Genomic DNA, 26509 nt, shown 5'->3' on the forward strand with positions numbered 1-26509 from the left:
TTATGGACATTGGCATGTATAGCAAATGCGGCTCTCCGTAAGATGGCGGATGTGTCGGCGTCTTATTTCTCTCAGTGAGGATAAGCAACAGCTTGAGCCAATTGTCATTAAGCTAGGTATATAATAGAACAGAGGCCCCCAGCTATATGTTCTGCTACAAATTATACCCGAATTTATATAATTTTGACACAGCCTTGAGCTAGCTTCAGTCCTTTTCCTGTTGTCCTGTTGTAAATCCACTACCATGGACGCAAACGCGATTCTGAAACAGGATGCCTCCATGCCAATTGCTATTGTTGGCATGGGAGGCAGATTTCCAGGTGAAGCTACCAACCCGGATAAGCTCTGGGACATGGTCTCGAAAGGACGAAATGCCCTTTCAGAGGTACCAAAGGATCGATTTAATATCGAGGCTTTCTATCACCCCTCCGCCGAGCGACATGGCTCAATGAATGTCAGAGGAGGAAATTTTCTAAAGGAAGACATCGCTAGATTCGATGCTCCTTTCTTCTCTATCACAGCCAAGGAGGCACATGCTATGGATCCACAACAACGATTAGCTCTGGAGCTATCGTATGAAGGACTTGAGAATGGTAAGTATTCCATTACCACTATAGCTCGTGACAGCGAAGTTAACTCTGAGTAGCTGGTATTAGCATTGAGGAGATTGCGGGATCCAATATGTCCTGCTATATGGCTTCATTTACAAAAGATTATACGGGCATGAGAGGTAGGTTATCCGGCCCAAGTTACCATCTATTTATCAGTTGAAAGCTAACACTCAACCAGGCCATGATGCTGAAGATATTCCGTAAGACAAATACTCAAGCGGTCTTGTTTTTCAATGCTGACAGTCCTCTTAGTTTATATGAAGGAACGGGTAATGGCGCTGCTTTAATCTCGAACCGTGTCTCATGGTTCCTTGATATCAAAGGACCCAGTCTCAGTCTGGACACAGCATGTTCATCTTCGCTTGTAGCCCTTCATCTTGCTTGCCAGAGCATTCGGGCGGGAGAATCAACCTCAGTAAGAGCGCCCCCCATAATTAGACGAGTTCCTCTTTGCTCATCCAATCTAGGCAATTGTCGGAGGTACCAATATCATTTTGATGCCAGAGATGCAAAACGCCATGACATCACTCCATTTCCTCAGTCCTGACTCCAAGTCCATGTCATTTGATCACAAGGCGAACGGCTATGCCCGAGGAGAAGGTGCAGCTGTTGTCATATTAAAACCTCTTGCAGACGCACTGCGAGACGGCAACGTCATCAGAGCCGTCATCAGAGGTACAGGTGTCAACCAGGATGGTAGAACTCCTGGTAAGTCAAATCTCTGTATCGGCTACCACGTGTATGTATGGGTCTAATCGCAGAATAGGTATTACCGTGCCATCTTCAAAGGCACAGGAGGAACTGATACGCGTAACATATGCCTCTGCTGGGCTGGACTTTAAGCAGACTGGCTACTTTGAAGCTCACGGCACAGGTACGTATAGCCCACCTTAATCTGTCTCGCGGCTCAGTTCACTCTAACAATGTGAAGGAACTCCTGTTGGTGACCCTCTGGAATGCGCTGCTATTGCCGCTACCTTTGGTCAAGTAAGACCAGAGTCAGATCCTCTCCTAATCGGCTCAGTGAAAACAAATATCGGCCACATGGAGGGAGCCGCTGGTCTTGCGGGTCTGGTCAAAGCCGTCTATGCCTTAGAGAGAGGACAAGTGCCACCGAACCTTTGGTTCGAAAAGGCAAACCCTCGCATTCCTTTGGCAAAGTGGAAACTAAAGGTTCCCACAGAACTAACCCCATGGCCTACTGAGGGTGTCCGCAGAGCCAGTGTCAATTCATTCGGTTATGGTGGTACTAATGCTCACTGTATCATCGATGACGCTTTCCATTACCTTGAGTCTCGGGGATTGAAAGGTTTCCACAACACCATTTCTGATACACCTGCTGTCCTCAAAGCCCTGCCATCTACAACTCCGGTGGCCGACCCGTTGCCTCAGCTTCTTGTCTGGTCTTCACCCGAACAGAAGGGAGCTGATCGCACTGCAGCTAGCTTGGCATCATATGTCAAGTCTCTCAGCGTCTCACCAGCAGAAGAAAGCGCCTTGCTCGGAAGACTATCATTTACACTATCCAACAAGCGTAGCAAGTTCCCATGGAAATCATTTGGCATTGCCTCCACCCTTCAAGAGGCTATTGATGCTTTTGAGCAGCCAAGGAAACCTGAACGGTCTGCCGAACAGCCTACTGTCGCTTTTGCCTTCACTGGACAGGGTGCTCAATGGTATGCTATGGGTCGTGACTTGTTCAAATACCCGGTGTTTAGAGAGTCAATTCAAGCTGCGGCTTCGTCACTGAAGCAACTTGGTTGTGAATGGGACCTTGTCGGTGAGTCGAATGTTATTCACAAACTTGAGATGCGATCAAAACACTAACAACTATGCAGAGGAGCTCAATGCGATTGCGGAAAAATCGCGTATCAATGACCCGGCTCTCAGCCAACCTGCTTGTACGGCTTTGCAAGTGGCTCTCGTAGACCTTCTCAGCAGCTGGGGCGTGAAGCCATCTGTTGTAGTAGGCCACTCTAGCGGAGAAATTGCTGTAAGAATTATCTTGCCTTCTATCTGTAGAAATGATACTAATGTGCATATAGGCTGCCTATGCAAAGCGAGCCATTAGCCGGGAATCTGCTTGGAAAGTTGCATACTTCCGTGGTCTTCTCTCTAGCACCATCAAGAAAGAAGGCGCTATGCTTGCGGCTGGCTTGGGCTATGAGGATGCCCAGGCTCTCGTTGATCAGGTCACGGACGGTGATTTGGTCGTCGCTTGTATTAACAGTCCATCTAGTGTTACACTCTCTGGTGACATCTCTGCCATCTCTCAAGCCCAAGCTTTGCTGGAAGAGAGGAAGGTGTTCAACAGAAAGCTCATGGTGAAGACGGCTTACCATTCTCCCCACATGAAGGCTATCGAAGCATCATATCTGAAATCGATTAGCGATATCTCATTAGCGACAGACGATGCCAGCGTGCGGATGTTCTCGTCTGTGACAGGAGAGATTATTGAAGCGGCTGAGCTTGCAAACCCATCATACTGGGTCTCTAACTTGGTAAATCCCGTCAAGTTCAACCAATCGTTGCAAGCGGCAATCAAACACAACCCAACCAAAAGACGAACGACGAAAAACACTGGTGGAATTAACTTCATTGTCGAAGTTGGACCTCATGCCGCTCTCCAAGGGCCCATCCGACAAGTCTTATCAGTCGAAGAAGCCAAGAAACTCAATATCCTTTATGTCTCACTCCTCAAACGCGATAGCAGTGCCAGCTTAACCGCGATTGAAGCAATGGGAACTTTGTTCCAACGCGGCTATGCTGTGGATGTTGCTCAGGTTAACAACTCTAGCAAAGATACGTCAGCAGCCCTTGTTGACATGCCTCCGTTTGCTTGGAACCACAGCACAAAATACTGGTACGAATCGCCCATCTCTCGCGCTTACCGATTGCGAGACATGCCGAGGCACGACCTCGTCGGAGCCAGAGACGAATACTCCAGCGAGCAACAGCCCAGCTGGCGCAACTATCTCCGAGTTTCCGAAATTCCATGGTTGGAGCACCATCAAGTCCAGTCGTCCATCTTGTATCCCTTTGCGGGTATGATCGTCATGGCCGTCGAGGCTTCACGTCAGGTGGCCGATAAGACGAAGGAGATTGAGGGCTTTCAGCTGCGAGACATCTCAGCTGGTGCGGCCATGATCATTCCAGCTGACGAAGCCGTTGAGTCAAAGATTCAACTTCGCCCTTGGCGCGCTGGCTCAAGGCTTCCCGATTGGACGTGGAACGAGTTCACCATCTCCTGCCGAGATCGCCAAGGAGCCTGGACACAACACTGTTCAGGTTTAATCCAAGTCAAGTATAAGACGGCAGTCAACCCTACTTTTACGAATGAAGACGCTGCCAGAGCCAAGAAGTTCCGAGAAGAGTATCAGCAAATCACGGACGCTGGATTGGATATTGAGGATCCAGCTGACGTCTACGCTTCGGTATGTTTATACAATAGGCCATCTGACCTTTTAACCCATTACTAACTATTATAATAGCTCGCTGAACTCGGTTTGCAATGGGGCCCATCTTTCAAGTCACTGGTCCATATCGGTTCAGGGCATTACCAGGCTCAATGCGCTATCGAAGTTCCAGACACAAAGTCCTATATGCCTGAGAACTTTGAGCATGATCATATTATCCACCCTGCAACGCTCGATGGTATCGTACAAATGATTGTGCCTGCCTGCTCACCTCGGGGAGCACTTGTTGATAGAGCCAAGATCCCTCGCTTCGTTGAGAGTGTCTACATCTCAAGCAAAGTGGCGAGCAAGAAGCCTGGTGACAAGCTTTACGGTTACTCTCGCTCTACAGCACACGGTTTCCAGGAATCAGTTGGTACCATTGTTGCTTCTGATGGCGACTGGGAAGAGCCTCTCGTTGTGTTTGAGGGATGCAGAGTCATCACGCTCGAGACAATGACGGAGGGCATTGCGTCTGCTTCTGCTACAACTAAGTCCATCAAGAAACTAGGCGCGTGTACTCACTGGGGACCTGACATTGAAGAGCTCACTGCCGATGGTTTGAAGGCCTTCCTTTCCCCCTTCGCCGAATTATATCCTGATCCAGAATACGAAACAATCTACGATCTCGAATTGGCTTGTCTAATTATCTGCAAGAGAGTCCTTCGAAAGTTTACTGCAGAAGACTCGAAGACGTTCGCGCCACATCATCGTCTGTTCTATGAATACATGCAGCACCAATACGACCTTGCTGTCGAAGGCAAGCTCAGCTGCCAGAGCTCCCCCATCAAGAAGATTGACTGGTTGAACACTACCGAGGAATTTGATGCCGCCTTACTCGAGAAGGTTTCTAATGAGTCTGTGGACGGAAAGATGCTGGTTCGCGTCGCCTATGCGATGAATGAGATCCTCACCGGCGCAATTGAGCCTCTGCAGGTTCTCCGTGAAGACGACTTACTGACTTCATATTACCGAAACGTCATTGGTGTTGAAAAGGTCAATCCAGTCCTTGAAGAATACGTGAGGCAAATCTCTCACAAGAGACCACTTCGCGTCTTGGAGGTTGGCGCAGGTACTGGCGCAACCACGAAGCTGGTTCTGACGACGCTTGGGAAGCGCGATGATGCCGCCGCTAGGCTGAAGCTGTACACGTTCACTGATATTAGCAGCGGATACTTTGAACCTGCTGCCAAGGACTTCAGCGAATACGCCGAGTTCTTGGAATACAAGATTCTTAACATCGAGAAGGATCCCGCTGAGCAAGGATTCCCTGTCGGCCAATACGATATTGTCATTGCAAACAACGTTATTCATGCTTGCTCATCTATCGACAGATGTTTGGCGCACTGCCGTAGCATGCTCAGACCGTGAGTACTTACCATATAATTCTTCGTGGGCTAGAGCTAACTTTCAGTTTACAGTGGCGGAGTTTTGCTCCTGGGTGAGCTGACCACAACGATGGCTCGTGTTCCGATGATCTTCGGAACACTTCCCGGGTGGTGGCTAGGTGAAAACGATAACAGAAAATGGGGCCCAAGACTCTCAGAAAGCGAATGGGACGTTTACCTGCGCAGGCACGGATTTGGTGGACTGCATGTGTCCTTCCGAGACGATAGCAGAGAAGATGTTTACCAGTCTTCGCTCATTTTCTCAGTGGCTGTAGAGACCACCTCTCCCCCGCTGCCCAAGAACGCCGTCGTCGTCAAGCCAGCAGTCGCTGACCCTGTTGTCGATGCGATGGCATCAAAGCTATCGGAGCTGCTAGATAAGGAGGGCGTTCAAGTTGAAGTAGTTTCATTGAAAGACGTCAACACGACTGATTTCAGCGGCAAGGCATGCATTGTCGCAGTGGAGTCGAACAAACCTCTGCTTCATGAAATCAAGGGTGAGGACTGGAAGTCTACCAAGAAGGCAGTTCTTGGATCAAGAAGCACTCTGTGGCTCACTAATGGTGGTACCATGGAATGTACCACTCCCGAGTCCAGTCTTATTGTTGGACTTTCCAGAACTATTCGAGGAGAAAATCCCGGCCTACAGTTCACAACGCTTGATCTTGATCCCAAGGAATCCATTGACTCCGACACCACTTGCGCGACTATTAGCCAGATCTTCAAGTCTAAGGCTGATCCTTCAAATGCGGAATGGGAGTATGCTCTGCGCAATAAGCTGCTCAATGTTCCTCGTCTATATCCCGACCACGAGGTGAGCAGCCTCTTCGAGACCAACGCAGAAGATCCTCCTGCAGTCAAGTTGCCTTTCAATCAGCCAGGCCGTGCTCTTGCGCTCGAGATCAAAGTACCTGGAATGTTGGATACCTTCCAGTTCACTGACTGTGACGAGTACCCACTCCCACTTGGTGATCGAGAGGTCGAAATCAAGGTCAAGGCTGTGGGTATGAACTTCCACGACGTCATGATTGCCATGGGTCAAATCCAGGATACCAACTTGGGTGTTGAGTGTAGTGGCGTCGTCACTCGCATTGGAAAAGCCGTCACCCAATGGAAGGAGGGTGACAGGGTCATGACATTCCGTCTGGGAACTTACCGCACGTATATTCGTAACCCAGAGGAGATGTTCCAGAGAATGCCTGACGGAATGTCGTTCGAAGAGGGTGGATCAATCGTCTCTATCTACGGAACAGCCGTCTACTCGCTGTTTGATGTCGCCCGCCTGCAGAAGGGTGAAAGCGTTCTTATCCACTCTGCCGCAGGTGGTTTCGGTCAAGGAGCTATCATTATCTCTCAGTATATCGGTGCCGAGATCTTCGTGACAGTTTCAACAGAGTTCAAGAAGCGCTTCTTAATGGAGACGTATGGTATCCGTGAGGATCACATATTTAACAGCCGTGACCATAGCTTTGCCGCTGGTATTAAGCGTATGACTAACGGTAAGGGTGTCGACGTCGTCTTGAACTCTCTTGCTGGAGAGGGACTACGGCAAAGTTGGCTGTGTGTTGCGCCTTTTGGTCGGTTCATTGAACTGGGCAAGCGAGATATTAGTAAGTCGCACACCTGATTCCCTCATAACAAGCATAGGTAATGTGGAGAGATTCTGACTATTCATTAGCCGGTAACACTGGCCTGGACATGACGCCTTTCCTACATAACATTAGCTTCTCTGGCGTGAACATGCTGTCTGTATACAGAGAGAATGTCCCGCTGCTCAGCAGAATCCTAGCAGACGTGATGAAGTACTGGGCCATGGGTGTTACTAAACTCGTCACGCCTCTCAAGGTTATGAACTTTTCCCAGATCGAAGAAGCGTTCCGAATTATGCAGACCGGAAAGCACATCGGAAAGATGGTATTGGCCGCTAATGATGATGACATTGTTCCGGTAAGATAATTATTTATAACAAACCGGCACGGCCAGAAATGGGATAGATGCTAACATCAGAGAAACAGATTGTCCCTCCTAAGAAGAAGGAATTCACGCTGTCTTCCAATGCCACTTATATCATCCCTGGTGGCCTTGGTGGTCTCGGACGATCGCTTGCAATGTGGATGGCCTCAAAGGGTGCTCGCTACCTTGCCTTTACGTCTCGTTCAGGCGCAAGCAGGCCAGAGGCAAAGGCACTTCTAGACGAATTGGCGAAGATCAACGTCCAGAGCAAGGCTTTCGCAAGCGATATCAGCAACGAGGCCGAGCTCACCAGAGTGCTGCAAGAGATCAAATCTGCCAACTTCCCCGCCATTCGCGGAGTCATTACCTTTGCCATGCAGTTGCAAGATGTTTTCTTTGAGAACATGACTGTTGAGGAGTTTCACACTGCTGTCCGCCCCAAAGTTCAGGTCACAAGAAACTTGCACCAACAGCTGCCTAAAGATCTTGACTTCTTCATCTGCATGTCCTCGGTTGGAGGTATTGTAGGATCTAGAGGACAAGGCAACTACAACGCCGGTAAGTTTGATCTTTTGTCATATTGGAGACATCTCCATAGGGAAAGCCCTTCTCGAGAAGAAGCAGACAACTAACATGGAATCTCAATAACAGGAAACACATACCAAGATGCCGTCGCTCGCCACCGCCGTTCCCTTGGTCTTAAAGGAACAAGTATCGATCTTGGTCTCGTTTTGGGCGTCGGTTGGGCTGCAGTTCACGGTGAAGCATTAGGCTATCTTAACTCTGGCGCAATGGCTGGTCTTAAGGAAACTGAGGTGCTGGATGTTATAGAGGCAGGCATGGCTGGCTTGCTACCGGAGGCTGAAAACACGGTCGGCCTAACGACAGGAGGCATGCTTAAGCAGGGCGGCTATGAAGAGCTGTACTGGCACAGCGAGCGCCGTTTTGGTCCAGTCAGTGTCTACGACACACAGGATAACGGCACTGCTGGTTCCGGTGAGCCTGACAGATCCGAAGAGCTTCGCACAGCTCTAGGTGCTGCACAGAACCTGGATGAAGCTGGAGCTGCTGTTTGCGTAGCGCTGATGCGGAAATTGGCCAAGGCCATGATGATGGACGAAGCGGATCTTGACTCTGGCCGTCCTGCGAATGCGTACGGTGTTGACAGTCTTGTCGCTGTGGAGATCCGAGCTTGGGTATTCAAGACCGTCAAGAGTGACATCTCTGTGTTCGACATCTTGAGCAATGCCCCACTGGCTACGCTTGCTGGGCTCATTGCTTCTAAGTCCTCATACGTGCCAGTTGCGATTCGCGGTGAAGGAGTTTCTTTGGAGAAGTGAGATTCCATTAGATAGGGAAGTGGAAATAACTAGCATATAAATGTAGTGTTAATATCTCAGCTTTACAAAGAAACTTTAAAAGGGTTCGTAATATTTTGTCGGCGACGACTGCTCTTGTGAATCAGTGATGAGAAAAGATGTATGGCATGTGGTATTGACTTTCACAAGATTGGACTCGATCGGTGTCCAGTATATAATATTAATGACGTTAACGCTCATGAATAGGTGATGACCCGTACTTTGTTAGTAAAATAGAGATAACCAGTAAGAATATCGGTTAGGAGAAATGGGTTAAGGGTTGAGTATATACATATAGGCAGCATGGGTGTGTTATGAGTCCGTCTTGGGCCATTTCCAATAAATATTAGCACCCTCAACACCTGCTAATGGATTTCCTTCGCCATGCGTGGCGTTTCCGTACTGCTCTTCAAACCCACATTTGATGTAAAATCCATCTTTGCCCAGAGCACTAACCACGGACGCGCAGATTCCCTCAGTTTCAGCTTGCTTGAGACCCCATTGCGCAAGTTTCCGGCCTATATTTTGGCGCTGGAAATCCGGTCGCACTGCTAATCCTTCGAGATACCACGACTCAGCACGCTTGCCGCTCCAGATCTCGTCGAAATAAGGATACGATCGCTCTATAATGTTCTCCTGCACAGGATCGCTTGCACGACTTGGCCACAACCACGCATGAATTATCATGGCAATAGAAGACAGAGGCTTCAGCAAATTCCCTAGGCCGATAACTTAGCTTCCATGAATAGATGGAATACCTGAATATACTCACGAGGATCCAAGTACGAGCGGTCTAACTTCTTGCCACCATCCCCCAATCTGGCCCATTGCGCAATACCAGTGATAACCTCGCGACCGGTCTCATCTTTATCCACGGCGACCAGCCATCGCCAGCGACAGTCCCAAAAGTTGACGCGAGCCCGCCGCAGCCAGTACAAGTGCACATCATCCGGATACTTGTTTCGATGAGGGTGGATGAGCTGGCCAAACAAATTATCTTCCCAGAATGCTTTTGCCATCACGCGGGCAATTTCAGGTAACTCCGAGTAGCGGGCATCGCGCACCACAACCTCAGACATGTTGTGCCACGATGAGTGAGAGATTATGGGACAATGCAATGTGTTGGCTAAGAAGGACTGAAGACGGCCAATAAACCGACCAGCGACTGCGGATTGTGAAACTTGGGGTAGCTGCGAATACGAGGACTCTGGGACGCTTTGTGACGAGGAAAGCTACCGTGTTCGACAGCTTCGCAACAAAACCCAAATTCGTTACATATATCCCTGCATATCGAAACTACCTAGTTAGCAAACACGGCCGAGAGCTGCTTCTAGGAGGCATCTCAGTTTCTTGGCAACGAACGCCTCACATGTTCCCACAAGGATCCTCGTATGGTTCATGTGCATTTCAGGCGACTCGTCAGGACTGTCGTACCAGCATGAAACGCCACAAAAATGCAAGCCAGAACCAACGAGTTTAGTATGTGATAGCGCCGGCGGGGCGGCCCTACTTCCCGCTGTCTACTAACATCGCCATCCTTCTCGAGGGTAAGCCTTAGTGAAGAGAATTTGTCCTTTTATGCGAGCTCGGGTTTTGATGTAACTCAATGGGAGCTAGTGTATGCACTCTCGGCATTAACTCACTTTGCCTAAGATACCATTGAATCTTCCGATGCCTTAAAGTGCTATTAATTTGTCTGTTCTGCTGTTCTGAGTAAATCATGGTCTTTTGTTGCCACGGTCTTTCGTCGATGGTTTTGCACTGCTGACAGGGGCCGGGACTGTGACGAGGCTGGTTATATGCAAACTACAGCAAACTACGGCGAAGTCACATTGTGATCCGATTGGCCCGGCATCAAGACCCTTGCCATCCGCTTGCTGAATTGTGACGGCTCCGGTATGCTGTTGGCCGGCCCATGCTTAACGTAACTTCTTGATGATGGGTTCCTTGAAAATCCCTCACACCACGGTTCCTTTCCGCGTTTTTCTCCCGACGATTTCCACATGTCAAAAAGTTGGGAGACCAATGATTCTGTTAGAGAAATTTATCTAGTGCTCTTCCCATGGACGAGTAATTACAAAGAGCTGGCGCCCGCCGATTGATGGTCCTCGTGCGTAACCTTCCATGCCACCTCCTTGATGATTATCATATCTCGACTGCCGGTTCTTGACCTTTCCTCATCCGACAGGTTCTCACGGCTATCCCTGCCGAAGTGCGCCATGGCAGCAGTTTGATTCGGAACCTGATCCGGCCTCCAGTTGTGAGGTCGACCACGGGCCTCGCTGTCAGACTGATCACGGATCCATACAGAGGTCGATGCCCCTGCAGCTGAAGTGGCCTTGGAACGGCTATTCTCAAGTGAGCGAAGTGGATACGCGTTGCTTGATCCGTACACGCTGGAATCGTAGGCCAGGGGAAAGCCTAAGCCTATGGAGAAGGATTTGAGAAAATTCTTCATGTTTGGTACCGTGGCAGTAATAAGGGACCAGACAATCATAGTCTGTTGGAAGAGCAGGCTGTTTGTGACAGCAAATTGAGGCTCGGCCGAGGTCGGGTACTTGCTGAAATACGCCAGATGAATGGCTGAAAAGGCGATAAGTGGTAGGCGGAATGAGAAAGCCAAGGCGACCTGACACTTGCGGGAGAAGGACATGTTGACGCTCCAGGAGACCCATACAATAAGAAGCCAAGTAAGAATCTCGGTTACGATGTCAATCGCAGTAATCACAGCCCAGCGTGCATTCTAAGCGCAACTCTCAGATTAGGCATCTGCATGAGATCTCGACGAGTCACAACACGATTCTTCTTTCGTACCTGGTTGGGACATTGTTTAACATTATCCAGAGTCAACAATGTGCCGGCGCGGCAGTTGATGAGGAATGCTAAAGATGAGCCTATTCCCCATGCCGAACTAAGAACCATAAGTCCAATACAGAACGGTTTGCTCTTCCCAGTCTTGGAGTCAATGATTCGAAGAATAAGAGCGAGGACGGAGCATTTTGCGAGGCTCAATGTTATAAAACAGAGAATAACGGCCGCGAGAACAGACTGTGAGTGGATGCGTTAGTGCTGAAAGTTGAAAACATTACACGAGGCTTACTTTTGAAGATATTGCCCATTGTTCTGGTGGCGTAATAGAATTGAACTTGCCGAGGCCATTGTTTAAGCTAACAAACATTGCGATAGCTTGAGCTATATGAAAGACCTATCTGATGGTCAACTTCGTTATCAAATACAGGATTAGATTTCTCACTGTCGCGAAACCAAGCAGGATATCATCAAACCCAAACATCCGGTACTTGATGTACAGTCGCGTCATAGCACCAAAAAGCCCGTATATTAAGGATAAGATTGTCACGATCCATAACTGCCCTGAATGGTCGTTGAAAGTAACGCGTGAGAACTGAAAAGAACCATCGTTCGATGTTTCTGGATCCATGAGTGAGGAAGACCTGTAGGTCAGGCTCAAGAGAGGCAATGACTTGACAGCATCGAAGAAGTAAATCTTCGCAAGAGATAACGAATGCCTATAAGTCCTTGCTTTACATTCGTAGCGTGCCGGCAGCCAAAGTCCCGATCCTGACAGATTGATGGGCGTGTGGTGTGGGTTCTAGGCTACAAGATCCTGAATCCAGGCTAATTACAACGTATCCAACGGCTTATCCTCGTACCAGCCAAACAGGTACAGAGTAAGCTTCTCAGCTTGAGACCGGGGGCTGGAGGTTTTTTTCCCTGGTGATGTGATTCGGTCAGATTTCATCACCTACCTGCATTAACAAAGCTACGAATACTCCGTACTCATACATACTTGGAACAAACCATGTCCTTGGCTGCGACGCAAATCCTTCCATCCTTGGGGACGCAGTCTCAGACCTTTACAATACATGTATAGACTATTTATTTTTGGAAATAATGAGTCAGGTAGCAAGACGCAACTCTAGTCAGGTTTCTGTCACCTCATATTCAGTAGTTCAATACTCCATAATCCGTATGGGGTCACCGAAATCTTGGCTAATCTTTGTGGACCGTATGATTTCTTTCCATCTCTGTGCCTGAAAGACAGTGCCAGCAGCTGCATTACACTGGAGTTCCCTGCACTCCACAAGGTAGGGATTAGACAAGGCACGACCAACATGCATGCACCAGGCCATGTCGGGGGACTCAAGCCGATGAGCGCTATTCCCAATGTAACTGAAATGGTAGGATACAAGTACTTCGCACTGCTCCCATGTTTGCAACTGTCTGGCCATGCGTGTCTACTGTATGCATCCTCCCTCCTGCATCATCCATGGAACACTAGCTGCATATTTTAGATGATATTTCTTTCTTTTCTTTTTCTTCCCCCTTTGTTTTGTTGTGGCCTTTTCAGCGAAACCACTTCCCCCGAAAGTGGTTCCAAACCACCGCGAAGATGGTAGTTGACGATAAAGAAATTTCTGAGGTCAATGATGCTACCATTGGCCTCAACGATGGTGATGTTGATGAGAAGAGAGGAAATGCGGCCGACCGCGCCGACATGTACCGCATGGGCAAGGTACAGGAAATGAGGGTTCGTGCCAGTTGACTCTTGGGCTTTATCTCGCCGGGTTTTCTAATGCAACATCTAATAGAGAAATTTTCGCTTCTTGTCCATATTTGGCTTTTCTATGATTCTAATGGCGTCATGGGAGTTCTCTTTAAGGTAAATTGGGACTTAAAACTGCTGTGATGGTTGGGTTACTAAGTGAATCTGTGATTTAAAGTGTGTCTACAATCGGCCTTGTTAACGGTGGAACTGCCGGTTTCATCTGGATGTTCTTTGTTTGCTGGATGGGCTTCCTCTTGGTGAACACGACGATGGCTGAAATGGCTTCAATGTAAGTCATTCCTAATCTAGATATATGGCTAAAATTCTCACCTAACTTTCTGCAGGGCTCCAACGACTGGAGGACAATATCACTGGGTATCCGAATTTGCGCCGCCGCAATATCAGAAATTCATCAGTTACCTTATGGGATGGATGTGTGTACTTGGCTGGCAGACATCCTGTGCCTCCTCGGCATTCATTGCTGGCACGCAGATTCAAGGCCTTATTGTCTTGAACAACCCCGATTACGTCCCCAAACCATGGCACGGTACTCTACTCACCGTGGCCGTTGCTGCTTTCTCGGTGCTCTTCAATACTGTTCTTGCCAGAAAGCTACCACTGATTGATGCGTTAATCCTTGTTATTCACATCTTTGCCTTTTTCGGCATACTGGTTACCCTCTGGGTTCTTTCACCCAGAGCAGACGCCAAAGCGGTCTTCACAGAGTTCAGCGACGGCGGAGGCTGGGGCAGTGTGGGAGGCTCAACTCTCGTGGGAATTCTCGCAGGAATTTTACCACTCCTGGGTGCAGATGCTGCTGTCCATATGTCCGAGGAATTACGCGATGCCGGCCGCGCTCTGCCACGTTCCATGATTACGACGACTATCTTCAATGGTGCTTTTGGATGGATTATGGTAATCACATTTTCCTTCTGCATAGGCGACCTGTATGAAGTCATCGAGTCGCCAACTGGTTATCCCTTTATGCAAGTCTTTTACAACTCGACAAAGTCAACGAGCAGCGCTACTGCGATGTCGGTGTTTATTGTTGCCATGACTGTGTTCTCCAATCTTACCATGGTGGCTACAGCATCGCGTCAACTGTTTGCATTCGCACGAGACCAGGCTGTTCCTTTCAGCCCTTGGTTTTCAAAGATAAAAACAGGATGGGATGTGCCGCTCAATGCCATTTTGACGACTTTCCTCATCTCAAGTCTTCTATCACTCATCAACATCGGTTCGGCTGTCGCACTGAACTCCATCACTTCTTTGGCAACAACGTCACTTCTATCTAGCTACATCGTCTCTACTGGCTGCATGATATGGCGCCGACTGACGAATAGCCCGCTTCTACCATCCAAGTTCAGCTTGGGTCGATGGGGTCTCACCATCAACATTGCCTCTGAGGCTTTTCTTCTTCTTATCTTCGTCTTAGCATTTATGCCTAGCAGCCCGAAGCCGACAGCAGCTCAGATGAACTGGAATATTGTGATTTACGGTGGCGTAACACTGTTTTCTTTGGCATACTATTTCCTTCGTGGAACTCATCGATATAAGGGTCCAGTTGCTTATGTCAGAGCACTTCAATAGTGGAGAGCAGCACGGAGAGTTGTGTTGAACTGAGAGATTCTTTTATGATTACGAAATGAAACACTTTGATGTTAAAGAATCTGTTTACTTGTGTTGCAATATCGGCAGCGTATCTTCCGTATCCAAAAGGGTAAATATACGTATAGCCTCTATTAATACATAACAATTAACAGCCTAATAGTCACATAATGGAACATAATTGGCGCGCATGCTATTGTTAGAGGTGAGATCCACATTTCGGACATAAATCAATTATCCTATTTATTAAACTCCTTGTTCATGCTCATTTTTGAAGGCAATACAACATCAGATAAATGCGTGGCAGCCGAAATGGGTATATACAAAATGCTGTCGCATACTGCACATAGATTAGGCAATACCATCTCTCCAAAGAGCAAAACCCATATTGTTGCCCTCAAAATTCCCGACTGTTTAAATAGTATATAAGAGTACGATGTCTCCCTAAGAGAAAGAATAGTGGCCGGGCTAAAACCTTTTCACTTTCAGAGACTTGGCTGTGTGGAAGTTCTTATATTTCTTGGTCATATACGATCATGAAGTGCCTTCGAGTACTCGCTCTCTTCCTTGGGGCGGCTATTCCCGCTCAGGCCGCATTTACATGGAAAAATGTCAAAATCGGCGGCGGCGGTGGCTTTGTTCCTGGCATAATCTTCCATCCCAAGACCAAGGGTGTGGCCTATGCCCGAACAGACATTGGTGGTCTTTACCGCTTGAACTCTGATGACTCCTGGACTCCAATCACAGATGGCATTGCTAATGATGCCGGCTGGCACAACTGGGGCATCGACGCCGTTGCTCTGGATCCGCAGAATGATCAGAAGATATATGCTGCAGTTGGCATGTATACCAATAGCTGGTTTGTGAAGTTCCAGTCAACATATTGCAAGAGTTGGCAGCTCTGACACATCAACAGGGACCCCAACAATGGAGCTATTATACGCTCTTCAGACCGTGGCGCCACATGGTCTTTCAGCAACTTGACATTCAAAGTTGGAGGCAACATGCCAGGGCGTGGTGCAGGAGAGCGGCTGGCCGTAGACCCAGCCAATTCCAACATCATTTATTTTGGAGCTCGATCTGGAAACGGTCTTTGGAAGTCTACTGATGGCGGCGTTACCTTTTCAAAGGTTACATCCTTTACGGCAACGGGTACATACGCGGCAGACCCGACTGATCCCAACGGTTACAATAACGACAAACAGGGCCTTATGTGGGTAACTTTTGACTCAACAAGCAGCACCAGCGGGGGTGCGACTTCTCGCATCTTTGTTGGCACAGCTGATAATATCACTGCGTCGGTTTACGTGAGCACCAATGCCGGTTCCACGTGGACAGCAGTTCCCGGACAGCCAGGAACATATTTTCCTCACAAAGCCAAACTTCAGCCTACGGAAAAGGCTTTGTACTTGACGTACTCCGATGGTACAGGACCATATGATGGCACGCTCGGGTCAGTCTGGAGGTACGACATCACCGCTGGCACCTGGAAAGACATTACCCCAGTCAGCGGATCGGATCTCTATTTCGGGTTTGGTGGTCTCGGCGTCGATATCCAAAAGCCAGGCACTCTTGTTGTCGCTTCACTAAACTCCTGGTGGCCGGATGCCCAACTATTCCGTTCTACAGACTCAGGAACAACATGGAGTCCTATTTGGCAGTGGGCTAGCTATCCTTCAATGACTTATTATTATGGCATCTCGGTAAGTCAGATTCGATGGTTTGAATCCGCTAAGACGCTTATTACTGACCTGACCTACAGACTCCAAAAGCCCCATGGATTAAGAATGATTTCATTGATATAACTAGCGAATCGCCGTCCGATGGACTCATCAAGCGCCTTGGCTGGATGATTGAGTCGCTTGAGATTGACCCGACGGATAGTAACCACTGGCTCTACGGCACCGGTATGACCATACTCGGCGGTCACGATTTGGCCAGTTGGGACACGAAACACAATGTGACAATCCAGTCGCTTGCGGATGGCATTGAAGAATTCGCTATCCAGGGTCTAGCATCTGCACCTGGTGGCAGCGAGCTCTTGGTGGCGCTTGGAGACGAGAATGGTTACACATTTACAAGTCCTAATAGCCTTGGTACTTCGCCGCAAAACGTCTGGAATACGCCAACTTGGGCGACTTCGACAAGCGTTGACTTCGCGGGCAACTCAGTCAAGAATGTTGTCCGCGTTGGCAACACTGCCGGCACGCAGCAAGTTGCAACTTCATCGGATGGCGGCGTGACATGGAGCATTGACTACGGTGCTGACACTTCTATGAACGGCGGCACTGTCGCTTATTCTGCCAACGCAGATACGATTCTCTGGTCAACGGGCTCCTCTGGCGTGAAGCGCTCGCAGTACCAGGGCAGCTTTACTACGGTCTCCAGCTTGCCCGCTACTGCTGTCATCGCGTCGGATAAGAAGACCAACACTCTCTTTTATGCCGGATACTCATCCACTTTCTATGTTAGCAAAGACACTGGCAGCACCTTTACAGCTGGGCCGAAATTGGGCAGTGCCACTTCTATTCGGGATATTATTGCTCACCCGACAACCGCGGGCACTGTCTATGTCTCAACTGATGTGGGCATCTTCCGTTCAACCGACTCGGGCACGACCTTTACCCTCATCTCTACGGCCTTAACAAACGTTTACCAGATTGCCCTCGGCGTTGGCTCTGGCTCAAACTGGAACTTATACGCCCTCGGCACAGGCTCAGCTGGTGCCCGTCTTTATGCAAGCGGAGATAACGGCGCAACCTGGACTGATATCCAAGGCAGTACTCAGGGTTTCGGTGCTATCGACGGCGTCAAACTCGCTGGTAGCGCCAGCACAGCTGGACAAGTTTACGTAGGCACCAATGGTCGAGGTGTCTTTTATGCTCAGGGAACAATTAGCGGTGGTAACGGCGGCAGCTCCTCTTCATCCAGCGCCTCAAGCAGGTCCAGCACCTCCACCTCAAGCCGTACCACATTCTCCTCTTCAACCATCTCGACTACTCGGACCTCTGTTGTGACTTCAACAACTCGCACTAGCTCATCGGCCAGCCCTTCAGGCACAGGCCTTGCCCAGCACTACGCTCAGTGTGGAGGTACCGGCTGGACTGGCCCGACGCAGTGTGTTTCGCCATGGACGTGTCAGAAGCAGAACGACTGTGAGTAATCATGCATATCTACAATATGGCCATCATCAACGACATATTTACTAATTCAATGTGTATAGTCTATTACCAATGTGTTTAATGCGTTTAAACACTTTGGACTTGTATATTAAATGATAACGATAATCAAGCGCTGACACCACGTATAGCCACTTGGCAAATTGATGTAAAATTTACTAGTTACAATAGCAGACAGCTCATTCAAGATCGAATCGTAGCATTTATCGATGATCCCAGACTATCAGAGCATTTATTTATGCAACTGGGTGTAGTTGGGACGAATAGCGTATTCTGCGATGCCTCTCCATTCCTCCCACCCCTCTCCAACAAAGAAGAAGCCTTGCGTTTCGCCGGAGCATAATGCCAGTACGATTGCCAAATGTGAAGAATCAATCACCTTCTTTTAATTCATTAGTAACTCATGAAAGATAAAAATGTTAAACTAGTGCCTGCTATCCCAGCTACCACGCAGAACAAAGCCAAACCTCGAATCAAACCCACCATTTCCATGAAAACTCCAAAGATAACCGACATAGAAGGTTTAGAAGCTTCTAATTCCGTCATTGGATCAAACAAATCATAAAATTCGTCCATTTCCCGACCCCACTCTCATCATTCAACCTTTTACCGCTGCTGGTGGCGGTGTGGCGATCTCATCTGTAGATTGAGCTACTCTGGTAGCCGCCTTTTGCACGATGGACCTTATCGGGCTGCTTCGCGATTTTTGCTGAGACTGATACGAGTAATTTCCTCCAAATCGGGACCGAATCCCAGGACCTTTTGCCTCCAGATCAGCCTTGGCTTGGTTGTACATGTCTTCAATGATGAACACCTCCTCTTGGGCGTCAAGTGTGCAGTCTATTAAACAAAGCTCTCGTTCGCGCTGCTCAATATGCTCACGAAGCTCTCTCCATTGGTTCTCTTGGATTTTGAACCGATCAGGAAGGCCAGATCCTTTGAGGTAAGTCAATATTCCCGCCATGATTGTGCCCATGGCGCCGAGTCCAGTAACCGCATGGCGAGAGCCATCAGCAGCTCCAATTGCCGTTAACGAGGCGCCAACGATGATTTGCGCTCCGAGGCAAAAGTTTATAATGATGTGGAAGATTTTATAGCTCTTGGCTGCCTTTTGCTCTGCTTCGACCACCCGAAAGTACAGGCCAATGTTGGGTGCCGCTCGTCTGGCGTGGCCGGTGCTTGACAGCGCAGGCACAGTGTCTATGCCCGTCAGGGAACGAAATGCGAGAAGCTTGTCATTTGGCGGAATTAGCGCTTCGTGATCAGTCTTGACTATGGTGATTCGTTTCCCGTTGCTGCTAGTCTCTTGACCTGCCGGGTCCTCATTTGGGGGATAGCCTTGCTCCTCTCTGTCTGCAGGCACAAGATCTCCCAAATCCATAGAACGTGCAGCTTGAACGATCTTTCGAAACATGGCGTCCTAAATGCACAGAGATCAAGCAAGATTACAGGACAGGTTATAAAAGAGAAGACCGGTGAGTAGCAGTGAAGAAGAAGAAGCGGTAACAATGACCCAGTTGCGTTTCCACGGGATCTGTGGATACAGATCTATCTTCGGAGGCTTTTTGAAGCTAAGAAAGGAAGCAATTATAGTCCACAGGAGATCTTCGGGGCTAGATCAAATTATGGGAAGACATGACAAAGATGTTTGGGCCTCCCTCCCTCGCTGCCTTACGCTGCCCACCACTCCATGCAACTTCTCCTGCCTCATGCAGGATGTCTTGGTCAAAGGAGCTACTGCCGCCTGCAAGGGACTCAATTTAGTCCTCTCAGGACGCGGGCCGCGCCCAATTCTTAATTTGATAAGCTCGTCGCTAACTGGATTGAGATTTGCATGATAAAACCCAAGACATGATTCGGCGAAAAGCAGGTGGCAGCTGATACAGCAACCCCGCTTCATGTGCGGCTGAACTCATTCGTGGATTAAAGTGAAGATCTGCACCTTGTAAAGCGATGAAAGATTGCCGAAGCTGAACTGTCTGGTGTGGCAGACAAAAGAAGAGAGATTGCGAATGGGAGACGTCCGATTGGAGTCGTGGTTGATGACAAAAGATAGAGGATGCCAATAAGGTTAAGCGTACACGAAGCCAGAATGAACGTTGCTTCATAAGCACAGTTGCTATTTGACGTCGTTGTCACTCACATACTGCTTCTCTGTGCTGTCGCCTGTCGGTCATCATTGGCATGCTGACAGTTGAGATTCTCCATTTCTTACTCATTTTTCCCGTCTGTGAGCTAGCGGTGTCGCTCTCTAATACAACACATCGTAGTGTTCAAAGCATTTGTCATAAAATATTTGCACTAAACTATGCTTTAGAATCGCGTGTGTCTATGGCGCAATCAATAGCTTCACGAAAGAAGGAGATCGAAAACTTGGGAGCAATGGCCTAAAGTTGTTAACAGAAATATTTCAGCTTTGTAGAAGGTCTCTCTATATATTCTTTGCTCCATAAATGCTCCGTTCTTCAACAGTTTGTCAAAAACTCATCACTACCGGGTAACCAACTGCATTATCCTTGTATTTAGAAGGGAGTCAAACACGTATTTCAGCATAGGATGCAGCATGAGACAAAGTTCAGCTACTCACCCAACTGTCTTAGACGTAGGGTAAGGACAAAACTATTAGCTACAGCAAGCAAACCTTCCTTCTAAGCCAAATCTGAACCCATTTTAGCACATAGCCGATGTATATCGAAGATGCCTACATGTGCTTTTTCTCTCCTCGTCATGCGCAGCGTCCCACCTTTGTAAGTATAACGACTTTGATGAAACTACAAGCAGATTTCTCCATTTTAATCCTTGTCTTATTAATTACAAGGCATTTATCCCGAATGAGGGCGGATTCTAGAAAGGTTACCCAGTTTTGACAACTTCTCCACCATGGCATACTGTTATAAGCTAGTACTCTCTTGCGGCGGAATCCGCACTCACCAGACTGAACGAAACTGCTTAAACAACAGGGGCCAAGGAGAATTTATCAGCTGATGGGGGTCAACGTCAATACCATTGGTGACGGCAGATGGAGTAGCGCACGATTCGTGCATCGCAAACTCTTGCTTCGATCAAATCAGCGCGGCGTGGGATCCCCGATCTGGTCTAGTGCATCGTCAGAAGCCTATTGATCTACTTCCGAACTGCATCTCGGGCCGGGCTGTCAAACCGATCTTGCAAGGGCCTGCGAGGGCAATAGTCTGCGATGGCGGTAACCGAGATGATTGGCTGGCCGGGGTTCAACGGTAGTTGTAAGTCATATGAGTCTACCATGAATCAGACGCCAGGGGATGATGTTTGAGGGCATGTCCATCGGCGCCGTTATTCGAAGAAACAACATGCGAAGCTGGCGAGTAAAGACAACGACTGTCAATGAGTATAAGAAGGCGACGGAAATCACTCAATGTTATAGCAGTAGTCAACAATTCCAGCAGCAGCTTACACTTGCAACATTCAACACCAAACCCACCGAAATCGGACGCTGCCCGTAAACATGGACACAGCCACCAAAGTTGAGAAAACCATCAGAGTCGGAGCTGTTCAGGCCGAGCCTGTCTGGCATGACCTTGACGGATGTGTGGACAAGACCATACAACTCATCAAGCAAGCAGCGGCGGATGGCGTTCAAGTTCTTGGATTTCCTGAAGTCTGGATCCCCGGCTACCCATGGTAAAACTCTCTGCCAACAATGATCATATACCTCAGACTGGAACTCCATATGCTGACACTGTGAGTTGCATGGATGCTAGGCAGATGTGGTGCGCTCCACCAATTATCCAGGCGACTTGGGTTCCTCAGTATCAGGCAAACTCCATGACAAGGGACTCCCCCCAAATGAAACGCATTCAGGCCACCGTTAAAGAAGCCGGCATGTTTGTTGTACTGGGCTACAGTGAGCGCGAGGGAGCCACCATCTACATTGCCCAAGCCTTCATCTCACCCGAAGGCGAAATCGTCCACAATCGCCGCAAAATCAAGCCTACTCATGCGGAACGTACAATCTGGGGAGAAGGCCAGGATGAATCCCTGAAAACCGTGGTAGACTCGCCGTTCGGTAAGATTGGTGGCCTCAATTGCTGGGAGCATCTGCAACCCTTGCTGCGTTACTACGAGTACACGCAAGGTGTGCAGATTCATATCTCGAGCTGGCCGTCCATCTTCAGCATGCCCGATCCTGAAAAGATCTCCTGGCTCTACCATGAGACTGGCGAGGCGAATAACCGCATCAGCCAGAACATGGCGATAGAAGGCGCAACTTTTGTCTTATGCTCCTCGCAGATTCTTACAGAGAAGGGTCTGGAGAAGAACAGCATACTAGCCGGTAATCCGGTCACTCAGGTTGTAAGTCAACATCACCAGCTCTGTTAGTTATGTTATCTGGCTAACCACAACTTTCTTGTCTAGCCTGGCGGTGGCTTCTCCCAGATCTTCGGCCCCGATGGAAAACCATTGTGCGAACCAATTGGAGCGGGCGAAGAAGGAATTCTCCAAGCCGATATATCTCTGGGCGATATCACCAAGGCCAAAATATTCCTTGATGTCGCCGGCCATTATGCTCGACCGGACATGCTGAGTCTCCTAGTCAACCCGCCAGTTGCCAAGCATGTTACAATAATGGAGAAATAGAGGGCTCTCTGTTGCTATATAGAATATTTACTGCACTAAATTACAAGTTTTCATTAAATAAACCAGGGAACTGCCGTCTCATAATTGACAAATTCCCACCATTTCGTACGATGCAAGTACGTTGAGTCAGCCTGAAGATCGTAGTGTTTCCAACAAGTCTCAATGAGATTGCGCATTACCCGAATATTGCCGATGTTCCTCACATTATTCATCAGATCCAATATTCGTAGAATCCGGATGCGCTGTTCGTCTGTTTGGCATTCGCAAGCAACCATGAATATAGGCCATGGGCTTGTAGCCACTCCCAAGCGCTCCAATATGTCAAAGACCTCTTCCAAATAGGTCGCTTTTTGCTCATCGTCCCCAGGGAGAGGGATAACATGTAGCAGGTATAGAATGGTTCCTATGCGATACAGCTCTGCGGTAGCCAGAATGCGTGTGCGTCTTGCAGGGGCCTCGCCAGCCTCTTCATCGGGATCGAGCCTTTGAACAAGGTTATGTAGTGTATGCTCCAATTCGAATCGCTGTTGGATAAGTTTGGGTGATAGCGGATCAATTTCTTTTTGTATGATGGCGATGCGGAATTTATTCACTCGATGAATTATTGCAATTGTCTCCAGCGAGCACCCGAGAGCGCCAAGTATCTGCAACCATTCAAGTTAGCTTGAGAAGAGCAGAGTTATTCGTCGCAAGAACCCACCAAAGTGGCATCGCAGTTTGACGCTCCCAATAGGAAAAGAACATCGATGCAGTTATGGGCTTGCCGCATAGGCTGGCTGAAACATGCTAGCACTTCGTGATACAGGAACCAAGTGAAGAGGAAATCTGCCTTAATGTGTCTTCGATGCTCCGGGTACAACCCTTCCAGCATATATTTAGCACCATCAAGATGTGTCGTCCAGTGGCCGTCGGTCTCGTCGAAGACCTAGTATCGGTTAGAATGCAAATCACCTATCAATCTACTCACTCTTTACAACTTACACTGTAGATACAAAGCATCATAGATGCAGCAAACTGCGTCTGGTTGAGATCGATATTGCTTGTTTCATGTCCGGGAGTTAAAGAAGCAGATAGATAGCGAACGGCATTTGTCTTGTATGTTAGAGCAGCTTCAGAACCGCTGCGGTGAAAGGCGGCAACGGCCATCATAGAATTCCACAAAGCTTTGGTTGCGCTGTCGCCCCGTGACAGCACCATCTGGACGAGGTCGGTCCGGAAGCCGTTCGTGACTTGCGTGGTCGAAATCATCGGAGCAATAACGCTCTCATCTTCATGGGTGTCAACCACAAGCTAGATTTATTAGACGGAAGGCTTTTGGATTCTTACAGTATGACATGAATAGAGCATCTTGGCCGACCATTGTCGGATAGAGGTTGAGAGTTCGGGTGGGTTTGGAGACAGTTCTCGCAATGAGCGCATTGTAAGAAGACGGGTCCAGCGACGAGGCCACATCGTTATGGTTGACATTGAGGAAATGCCGGCCATAGTTCTTGGACGCCTCCAGCGGGTTTTCCGGCGGCTCATAAACTACGAAGCCGCTGTCTTTTCGCCGGCCATCATGGCGATCCGGCCACAGCAAACGGAGACCGTAACCCAAACATTGTCTGCCCGTGCGAGTGCAGTTGTGGCACACAGGCAGATCCCTGTCACACCCTATTTTCCGCTCTGGATGGCGCGCCTGTCAGCACTCGAGCGGATGCGCCAGCGCTTCAACTGGGAAGCCAAATACTCACGTTTACATGTCCAGCAGCCTTGTTTGGCCTTCATATCTTCTAGGTCAAAGTCAAGTGACCTCGCCCAGTGCAATACGTCTTTGGCATTGTCACTCAGCCAAATCAATCAGGCGAGAGCAGCTCAAGCTAGCAGAGAAAGTAAGATGAGACGAGTCGCTTTTCTGACTGCATCCGCAGGCCTCCGCTTTCAGGAGCCGAAACGCGCCAAGGAAGGGCTATCAATATTCCGATCCGTTAGGGATCGAGCCATTACTCGTACTCCTTTAACATGTACTGTATCAAGGTTGTGCTTGAGCATCAATGTTGGGGCGAAGACTACAAGTGTATATGCTGTGTCATTTTATTGTGAGAATAACTTTGATGAACTTGTGGTTAAACTCCGTGTTCCACGAGCAGACACTTCCGCCCAGCAACCTGCGCCAGGCGAGTTGGCGTAGCTTCAAGTAATACTGTAACCGTTTAGTGGGACATGCTTATTTTTTGACAGCCCCCGTTTGCTAAAAGTCACAAACGACCAGGGCTCTCCTGTATTAGCCTAACGTACGATGCTTATCTAATGAAAAGTGATGCCGACTTTGGCCGAGACTTCAGATGTATCTAACTTGGGGTTGAGTATCTGGTTCTATAACATTCATCGATAGGTGCTATTTCTACGTTTTTGACGAGTATTAGCAGTATGTGTTGGCATGAGAAAATACCCAGCTTGAATGCTCATATCTAGTCTAGCATTCATGAAGAACACTCATGAACAACTTATGCCCCATCTATGTCACGCCTTAAAGGCAGGTAACTCAAGTGAAAGGAAACAACTTTAGATTACACCGGTATAACACACAGAGATGTATACCAGGAAATGAAAATTAGGCCTTTTTGAGTGTCTCAGTCATTATACAACTTACTAGAGTTGTCTTCAAGTTGCCCAGACACTTAGTAGGCACTTGTTATTGACAATCAGCAAATACCTTGTTTGCCGCTCGCCAGTGGCATTTACCTTCCCTGGATATCTTTTGTGCCTATGTTGGCATTGGCATGTTACTGGAAAGGCATAATCTTGTATTCTAAGCTTAAAATGTAAGCTCAGCCAATCTAGCTTGGTATTATCTCTTCATGGCTCTGCTCAATGAAACTAGATCGATAGCAGCCATAGTTTATAGTCGACTCCAGTCAGCAGCATCGTTATGCATCGAGAATATCGGTTGAAGAGCCAGGATCCCATCAATTGCAAAGAGACCAAAAGTTCTATGTACCAATGCTCCGCAAGAAGAACTTCGAAAACGACAAGTTAGTGTCCTCGATTCAGATTTCTTTTAGAAACCCCCACAGTTAATCCAGGATTATCTCAAACACTGCCAAACACTTGCATTAATTCAATACGAACACACAAACGATTTGTTGGTTCAACTATAGCCAGACCTTCAAACACCTCATATGGTTAGTTCTTCTAGTGACACCCGGTTGCTCGAGATAGCAAACACCCAACTATGTGGCACTGGATAATGAAGATAATGAAAGAGATCTTTGCCTACGAAACCATTTTGAACCGATTCAAACCGTTTCTACATCTGAAAAAGTTCCACCATCGCCTAGCCATCGGGAATCCACAAAAGCTAATGATAAGGAAAGTATAGATGAGGAAGTGGCTTTATTGTGAGATTGGCAGTATACGCCTCTACTTGCATCCAATGGTGGCTTTATTTGTATATTAGACTTTTAAATCTCCCAACAAAGAAGAGTAGTGTATCTTTCGTTTCTCAACATTGAAGAAACGGCCCTGTTTGGCAATCCTTTTCAGCTTCATCTGTTCAAAGACGCCTGTTGGGATATTCGATGGAGGGGCAAGGCATTGAATCTTGAGTATGTATGGTACAATTCTCCACGGTTTCCACGTAGAGACAGTTCATTAAATGGAAATCACTCAGTTCCCGTAGTTATGTCTTGCCCTCATTCTGATTATACAGGTGGCTTCAAGTCTAGAGCTTTCACCTGTAATCAGTTTATAGAGCCAATGCCGCGTAGTGACTATATAGTGTGACGTTGCTC

General features: G+C 48.2%; 8 protein-coding genes across 8 annotated transcripts; 4 read left to right on the forward strand and 4 right to left on the reverse strand.

Annotated features, from left to right (window-relative positions):
* Nucleotides 1–244: 244 nt before the first annotated feature.
* On the forward strand, nt 245–8747 carry T069G_04535 (KR domain-containing protein; the record flags this gene model as incomplete). The annotated part of the gene is made up of 18 exons (XM_056171745.1): nt 245–385; nt 479–593; nt 647–730; nt 790–811; nt 864–1026; nt 1079–1319; nt 1378–1485; nt 1543–1857; nt 1921–2391; nt 2450–2604; nt 2657–4045; nt 4103–4438; nt 4496–4625; nt 4674–5433; nt 5488–7064; nt 7133–7401; nt 7470–7965; nt 8059–8747. 18 exons carry the CDS (start codon nt 245–247, stop codon nt 8745–8747), a joined length of 7461 nt encoding a protein of 2486 aa, XP_056028603.1.
* A 330-nt stretch (nt 8748–9077) lies between these two features.
* T069G_04536 (acetyltransferase (GNAT) domain-containing protein) lies at nt 9078–9844 on the reverse strand (the record flags this gene model as incomplete). The annotated part of the gene is made up of 2 exons (XM_056171746.1): nt 9078–9484; nt 9538–9844. The coding sequence occupies 2 exons, from the start codon at nt 9842–9844 to the stop codon at nt 9078–9080; spliced, it is 714 nt and encodes a 237-aa protein (XP_056028604.1).
* A 995-nt stretch (nt 9845–10839) lies between these two features.
* On the reverse strand, nt 10840–12084 carry T069G_04537 (uncharacterized protein; the record flags this gene model as incomplete). Its single annotated transcript, XM_056171747.1, has 4 exons — nt 10840–11508; nt 11580–11813; nt 11866–11970; nt 12019–12084. The coding sequence occupies 4 exons, from the start codon at nt 12082–12084 to the stop codon at nt 10840–10842; spliced, it is 1074 nt and encodes a 357-aa protein (XP_056028605.1).
* Nucleotides 12085–13176: 1092 nt separating this feature from the next.
* On the forward strand, nt 13177–14922 carry T069G_04538 (amino acid permease domain-containing protein; the record flags this gene model as incomplete). Its single annotated transcript, XM_056171748.1, has 4 exons — nt 13177–13314; nt 13376–13446; nt 13508–13621; nt 13677–14922. 4 exons carry the CDS (start codon nt 13177–13179, stop codon nt 14920–14922), a joined length of 1569 nt encoding a protein of 522 aa, XP_056028606.1.
* Nucleotides 14923–15476: 554 nt separating this feature from the next.
* On the forward strand, nt 15477–18183 carry T069G_04539 (sortilin, neurotensin receptor 3, domain-containing protein; the record flags this gene model as incomplete). Its single annotated transcript, XM_056171749.1, has 4 exons — nt 15477–15799; nt 15857–16643; nt 16703–18095; nt 18164–18183. The coding sequence occupies 4 exons, from the start codon at nt 15477–15479 to the stop codon at nt 18181–18183; spliced, it is 2523 nt and encodes an 840-aa protein (XP_056028607.1).
* Nucleotides 18184–18717: 534 nt separating this feature from the next.
* On the reverse strand, nt 18718–19533 carry T069G_04540 (uncharacterized protein; the record flags this gene model as incomplete). The annotated part of the gene is made up of 1 exon (XM_056171750.1): nt 18718–19533. One exon carries the CDS (start codon nt 19531–19533, stop codon nt 18718–18720), a length of 816 nt encoding a protein of 271 aa, XP_056028608.1.
* Nucleotides 19534–21603: 2070 nt separating this feature from the next.
* On the forward strand, nt 21604–22736 carry T069G_04541 (carbon-nitrogen hydrolase domain-containing protein; the record flags this gene model as incomplete). Its single annotated transcript, XM_056171751.1, has 3 exons — nt 21604–21779; nt 21860–22448; nt 22515–22736. 3 exons carry the CDS (start codon nt 21604–21606, stop codon nt 22734–22736), a joined length of 987 nt encoding a protein of 328 aa, XP_056028609.1.
* Nucleotides 22737–22789: 53 nt separating this feature from the next.
* T069G_04542 (fungal specific transcription factor domain-containing protein) lies at nt 22790–24503 on the reverse strand (the record flags this gene model as incomplete). The annotated part of the gene is made up of 5 exons (XM_056171752.1): nt 22790–23380; nt 23437–23661; nt 23718–24004; nt 24063–24401; nt 24470–24503. The coding sequence occupies 5 exons, from the start codon at nt 24501–24503 to the stop codon at nt 22790–22792; spliced, it is 1476 nt and encodes a 491-aa protein (XP_056028610.1).
* Nucleotides 24504–26509: the final 2006 nt, after the last annotated feature.

This window comes from Trichoderma breve, chromosome 3 (assembly GCF_028502605.1).
Source record: "Trichoderma breve strain T069 chromosome 3, whole genome shotgun sequence".
Lineage (NCBI taxonomy): Eukaryota > Fungi > Ascomycota > Sordariomycetes > Hypocreales > Hypocreaceae > Trichoderma > Trichoderma breve.